Source organism: Cricetulus griseus, chromosome 4 (assembly GCF_003668045.3).
Source record: "Cricetulus griseus strain 17A/GY chromosome 4, alternate assembly CriGri-PICRH-1.0, whole genome shotgun sequence".
NCBI lineage: Eukaryota > Metazoa > Chordata > Mammalia > Rodentia > Cricetidae > Cricetulus > Cricetulus griseus.
The window spans coordinates 217,852,654-217,859,334 of record NC_048597.1 but is presented as its reverse complement, the minus strand read 5'-3'; the positions used below and the strand labels follow the sequence as shown (position 1 = coordinate 217,859,334).

At 51.1% G+C, this 6,681-nt stretch overlaps 1 protein-coding gene across 1 annotated transcript in view; it reads right to left on the bottom strand.

Annotated features, from left to right (window-relative positions):
- Positions 1 to 6,681, bottom strand: part of Scap (SREBF chaperone) — a gene marked incomplete at its 5' end in the record, with an annotated part of 30,573 nt that overhangs the window by 3,886 nt on the left and 20,006 nt on the right. The window contains 8 exon segments of the mRNA NM_001244036.1: positions 1 to 163; positions 533 to 909; positions 1,524 to 1,742; positions 1,871 to 1,969; positions 2,764 to 2,858; positions 4,080 to 4,192; positions 5,997 to 6,123; positions 6,462 to 6,634. Coding sequence (NP_001230965.1) covers positions 1 to 163; positions 533 to 909; positions 1,524 to 1,742; positions 1,871 to 1,969; positions 2,764 to 2,858; positions 4,080 to 4,192; positions 5,997 to 6,123; positions 6,462 to 6,634 — 1,366 coding nt within the window.

The following is a 6,681-nucleotide window of genomic DNA, read 5'->3' as shown; positions in this document are numbered from 1 at the left end:
TTGTGTTCCACCTGGCCCCTTAGGTCCAGCCTCCCAGAGGCCAGCAGGCAAAGACTCAGGTGGGGCCCAGGCACTGCGACCATCCTGAGGTTGCCGCCCCTCCAGGGCCTCCTGTGGATTCAGGCGCAGTGTGACAGGTATGACAGGCAGCAGGCTGATGTACCTGTGGGTAGGCAGGGTTGCCCTCCTAATGTAGTCTTCTCACTGCCTGTAGCCCCACCCCCAAACCAGCTCTGCCACCCAAATCTTGCTATTTCCCATCACTAGCTAGCACCCTACACCTATCAGCGGACCTCATTCCGCCAAGGGAAGAGGGGCAAGCAATCTTTAACTCCCCAGAGCAAGGACTCAGGGTCGCCCTCCCTGGGGTGTCTGCTGGGAGCGCCACCAGCTCCTGTATCACTGTTTCCAACTATTTCAAATTCCATGCAGAATGCAGACTAGTTTTCTCTCACCCAGTGGAGGAGGAGATTCTCTGGGATGGCGAGCTGATCCCAGGAGAGAGGCTGGCAGCTGGCACTGCCCCACTTACCTTTTGGCCAGTGTGATGTTGTAGTAGTTGAAGAGGGTGGGCCAGTGGCGGAAGGACAGTCTCCTCCACAGCTCTTCATCCTCAGGCCCCCAAGTCACCTCTGGGGCTCGGCTGTCATGGACTCCCTCTGCTGGAGCAGCATGCTCAGGCAGCTCACCTGGCACTGTCTGGTTCTCTGGCAGTTTAGGAGCGTCAGGTGGGAAGATGGAGAAGGCAGGGTCCGGGCGGCTGGCAGGCAGCACTCCACTAGGCACAGGCATGGGGCCCAGGGAGCCCTCACCCAGTGGGCTCTGCTCTGTCACCTGGGCAGCGAGGTAGGTACGCAGCCCTGCTGGGTCTGTGTATACCAGGATGCCAATCCAAACAACGGTACCAGCCTGCAGTGGGTGTCAGGTGCTCAGTAGGGCCTTGAAGGCATTGGGCAGCCCCAGGCCCCACGCAATCTTGGCCCTCACACTGGATATCTCACGTGATGTGCAGGCAGGGGCATGGCCTCCAATCTGTGCTTTTTTTTTTTTTTTTTTTTTTTTTTTTTTTTAACCTCCCCAAGTTCTCTGACTACCACCTGGTGACCAATGTCACTAGAGGCCGGGCTCCCTTCCCATGGCTAAGGAGTGGGTGTTCAATGCTAGAAATCACTGGCACTGCTTTAGTTTGACAGAACTTCCCACCTCTCCTCGGCTAGGCCCAGAAGGCTGACACCATTCCCAGGTTGGCATGGCCAGAGGGACAAGCTGCAAACCTTCCACAGAGACTGGCTGTCACTTGCCTCTCCCTTAAGCTGCCTGGGAAAGATGCGGACACCCCAGCAGCCAGCACCCCTATTCTCTGCTGCTGACACGCTACATGGAGTCTGATTTAACCACAACTCAGGAAAACGTTGACCTTGCTTCATACTAGACACTCCTATGCTCAGGAAGCAAGGCTTCCAAGGGCCACCCCTGGGATCTGAAAGCTGTCCTCTGCAAGGCAGAATAGGGGTGATGGGTACCATGATGAGGCGCTGTGCCAGGCGAGTTCGGGCCAGGAAGTAGATGACACGCAGTCTTTTGGGGAGCCGCAAGTTTCGGAAGGAAGACGGTTGCAGTGTGATGGTGTGTGGCATGGCCGGCCGAACAGCTAGCTGTCTCTCATAGCGTGCTGGCCTTCCCACAGGCTTAGCTGAGGGCAGGCAGGACTCGGGGGGCAGACGCTTGTTCAGGTCCGCTAGCTGTTGAGGGCACAGTGATCAGGCCCCATGTGATTCAGAGGCTGCTTGCATGGGAGTGCTACCTCCCATGTCTGAAGAGAGCATGCAACAAGCCGGAGAGTGGGGAGGACAGGCTCAGCCACACTTACCTCCATTCGCCGAATGTCGATCGACAGGACAGTGGTGAAAAAGAACATCTGGAGGAAGAAGTCAGACACCAGGCCCACAACAGCAAAGAGGCAGAACTCCTGGAACAAAAACACACTGTGGCTACACGGCTGCAAGCCTGGAGAGCAGATCCCTCAGAATTAGCAGAGCACAGCAAAGACAAAGGAAAGTAGTCTCCAGCTATGCATCTGGAGACTATAAGGGTTAGGCTAGCAGCTCACTAGGGGGCAGCACAGAGCCTGCTTGCCTTTCTCCAGAGTGGACTGAAAGGTTGCTTCTTCAGAAAACCCAGTCCCCTGAGAAAGGCTTAAGGGCCTGATCCAACCCAGAAAACTTTAAGTCCAAAGAGACCTTCTCAGGACTGGAGAGATGGCTCAGAGGTTAAAAGCACTGGCTGTTCTTCCAGAGGTCCCGAGTTCAATTCCCAGCAATCACATGGTAGCTCACAACTATCTATAATGAGATATGGTGCCATCCTCTGGCGTGCGCATACATAAATATATATATATAAATATAAATATATATATATACGTATATACATATATACACATATATACATATTTTTTTTTTTTTTAAAAAGAGCCCTTCTCCACAAGTGCTGACCTGCTAATGTGCCTTTCTGGCCAGTTACCACTGAAAGAAGAGGTGAATTCTGCCCTGACAGGGCAAAGAGGTGATTTGCATCCAGGTCTAGTTAAGGGGAAGAACAGGTTGAGAATTAGGTTCTCTTCCCCTGTCCTTGTTTGCAATCCCTGGCATAGCAACACAGATTCCATTAAAAGCTAGAGTGAAATGACAGGGCACGCATGCGCGCGCGCACACACACACACACACACCCCAGCTGGCTGCCTTGGGTAAAGCCTTGGGGACTTACCTGGATAGCAGGCACAAGGGTGAAATAGCCAATGAGGATGATGCCCAGTTCAGTTGCCACGTTCTTCATGATGGACCAGCTCTCACTGCTTAAGCCTGCAGAGGGAAACCCAGAGCATGGGTCAGTGAGGACCTACCTGTGTTACGTGTCTTGCACCTGACCTTGCAGTCTTCAGAAGGACAGAAGTGTGAAGGGGTCCAGCCTCTGGGCGTCACCACCATCACACAGTTACTACAGAGGAAAGGTGGGGTGTAGCAGAATGCTCTGGCCATCAAAATAAAGGAGAACTAGGGCGATGAGATGAGAAAACCCAGGAAGAAAGCCCAGTGCCACCCACTGTAACCCCAGCCACTCCTGACCTGCTGCAGGTCTGTGTGGTGCCCAGGCCAGAGCCATAGAGGGATTAACTGGCTCTTCCCCATGCTGTCCCCAAGGTCATGCCACCACAACTGTCTTATGAACAAATCTCTGCACTTACAGTGTGTATGGGCTCACAAGAGACTTTGCTCCTCTCTTCCTAACCCCACACCCTGCACAGGATGTAATAAGGCACACAAGTTCATCAGCGGTTGATGGACTGAATGAACAGCTGGTTTCTGGCTGTTCCTCACAGAAATGGGCACAGGATAAAGTGCCTTGAGAGATCAACCTCCTTTTAGCAGGGCATGGTGGCTCACCTTTAATCCCAGCACTCAGGAGGCTGGGGCAGGAGGATCTCTATGAGTTTGAGGCCAGCTTGGTCTACATGGCAAGTTCCAGGCCATCCAGGGCTACACAGTGAGACTCTGTAAGGGGCTGGGTGGGGGCTGCTACTGGCTGGCTAGCTTCCTTACTGACATATGGGCCAGGACCAAGTACACTGTAAGGATCAGATGGTTCCTTGGGATATAAACTAACAGGCTAGCCAATTACATACTACCCTCAAGGCCAAAGCAAGGCAGGGTTGTTCATTTGTTTGTTTTTGTAGGGTTGTGTAGATGCATATGTATGCAAGTGTGTATAAAAGTCAGAGGTCACAGCAGGTATTGCTCTGCAGGAGCCATCTACTTTGTATTTTGAGACAGAGTCTTTCATTAGTCCAAGACTCACCGAATAGCCAGCTCTAAAGCTCCACTTGTCTCTGTCTTTCCAATGGTGGGATTACAACCTTGAACCACTTTGCTGGGCTTTTACATGGGTCTGGGGATTGAACTCAGGTCCTCATGCTTGTGCAGTTTACTGACTGAGTCATCACCACAGCCCTAAGAGGTTGATTTTGAGAGCTCCTTATCTCCTTGGGCATAAATATAAACAAACAGCCAATCACCCAGCATTACCTTGTGCAATCCGAAGCTTCACCTCGAGGTCCACTGGGGTTGATACAACCGACTTGGTGAGCACCAACACATTCTCTAACCCAATAACCACCACCAGGTATGGGAAAATCTCACTGGGGACAGAGGAAGAGACAGAAAGGGGTTGGTTCTTAGCAGGCATGATGCCTGGAAGGCTGTGGGGCTTCCAGCCCACAGTACAGGCTGCCAAGTAGCTCCTGCAGCACAGGGCAGTAACCCTTCCTAATATAGCTCCGTCCAACAGGGTTCTTGTCAACACAGCTTTTAGCTCTGAAGCAGGCTCCAAGCTTTGCCAAGGGGCCAGCTACCATCCCTGTCTCTTCTACCCAATGGGAAAGGGAGACTGGAAGAGGCCCCCTGGAGAATATCATTGTCCCCATTGCCAGACTACAGCTTTCTTAGCCCTCCCTCCCACACTAGACTCCAGTGGCTGATGGAACCACCATTTCTAGGTCACTTACACTGGTTACTCCTGGCCAAGATACTATCTAAATGGGAGGTATGATCCTAGCCTTAATCCCTAACCTGTGTTGAGATGCTGTGTCTCATAGAGCATCTGGCTGCTGGCTGAGCCTCACCCATGTGAGGGAAGCTTTCAAAGTGGCTCAGAAAAGGAAGCAGACAGTCCAGGACAATGAACAAACAGCGATACAGTCGCTTTTCTGTGCAGCTGTTGACTAGTGTCCTAGGCCTTGGGTCTGATACTCAGTACTGGGGAGAAAGTGGTTTTCACTAAGACTGCCTCAGAAGCCAAGGTCAGGGGCAGGCCAGCCAGTGGGTTGGTACCACTAGGCAGGCAAGGCCAGCCAGAAACCAAAGCAGGAAAGGGCTCTGGACTAAGATTTTCAGAGGAGTGAGGGGAAAGTAACATCTGTAAAGAATACAAACACTCTATCCCCATATACTGACAACACAGACTGACACTCTGACTGGGCATTTAAATCTTTAAGAGGAAAATCTTTCATTATAGTCATTTATGCATTATGTGTGTGTGCACACTCACTCTCTCCTATAATGCAGTTTCTAGGGATTGAACTCAGGTCGTCAGGCTTGGCGGGAAGTGCCTTACTCATGGAGCCACCTTCCCAACCCTCTTTCAACAGTGAAGATGACACATGTGCACAGGCTTCAGGATCCCATACTCCCTGGACTCAAGACAAGCCACTAGAAAGCAGTGTGAGGCTGGAGAGACGGTTCAGCAGTTCAGAGTGCTTACTGCTCTTGCTTACTGAGTTCAGTTCCCAGCGCCTATGTCGGGCAACGCACAACCCCCCCAAGGGCCAGGCGCTCTGATGCCCTCTTCTGGTCTCCATGGGAACCTGTACTCATGTACACATTTTCCTATCCCCCAACATATTAAAAACAATAAAAAAAATAAATATAAAAAATAAAAGCACTGGGTGGTGGTGGTATATGCCTTTAATCCCAGCCCTCAGGAGGCAGAGACAGAGGCAGGTGGATCTCTGTGAGTTTGAAGCCAGCCTGGGTCCACAGAAGAAGTTCCAGGACAGCCTGGGCTACACAGAAAAAAAAACCTGTCTCAAAAAAACCAAAACCAAAAAATAAAAGCAATGTATATATGGATTTAAAATCTAAACATCCACATCTATATATACATAGATACCATCTATACAAACACAAATATTCTATATAAAAAACACAATGCATATGTGTATATATGTACACGCACATACATACACATAACCACATGTTCTATAGAGAGAGATATGCCATACACATATGCTTAAAGAGGAAGAACATGTACCTCTTCAATGTCAAAAGTAAAAAGGCAAAGACATGGGGGTAACAGCAAACATCTAACCCAATGGTCACCAGTAGTGACCATCAGGCCCAGCTGTGCAAGGGGCCTGACGCTCACTCTGGCCCTGTGAGACCTACCCGCCATTGAGTGTGGGTGTCAGGCCAAAGAGAGTGCAGAGCCCCACAGACATGAGCAGAGAGCTAAGCACTGTGACCACAGCTGCCAGGGCGAGTCCCCACTTAGACTTGACCATGTCGATCTTACCTATAGAACAGAGAGGGCATATCAGGGCAGTACCTCCCCCAGCCCCCAGAACCCTCCTTAACTCAGCTCCTGGAAATGGAATGTGCCGACAATCAAGGAAGAGAAGGCCCCGGCTGTAACCAGAAGAAAATGACAAGCACAGACACTTCTGGTCTCATGAACATAGCGTTCTTTTGGGAGCTCTAACCCACAAAGTATCTTTTCCTCAAAAGCCCCTGAGACTCTATGGGGGAATGAAGCCCTGTTTAGTGACCACCAGAGAGATTCTACATCTCGGCTCCAAACCATGTCTAACAGCAGGGAAGTGGGTGTCATGGAAAGCTCCTTTGAAGACCTACGTGTGGAGAAGTAGATGTAGGCAAACAGGATAATGTAGGTGGTCACGAGGGGGATGAGCTCCGCAATGCCAATCTCCTCTTTGAAGTGCACGTGGACCAGGTTCTCGGCCCGAAGGCTGCAGTTGGGGCTAGGGTGCAGGAGCATGAGCCGGGCACGTAGGCTGCTCAGAAACCTGTAGACAAAAAAGTCCCTAGAGGGGCCCAGCAGGGTCTCCTCCTC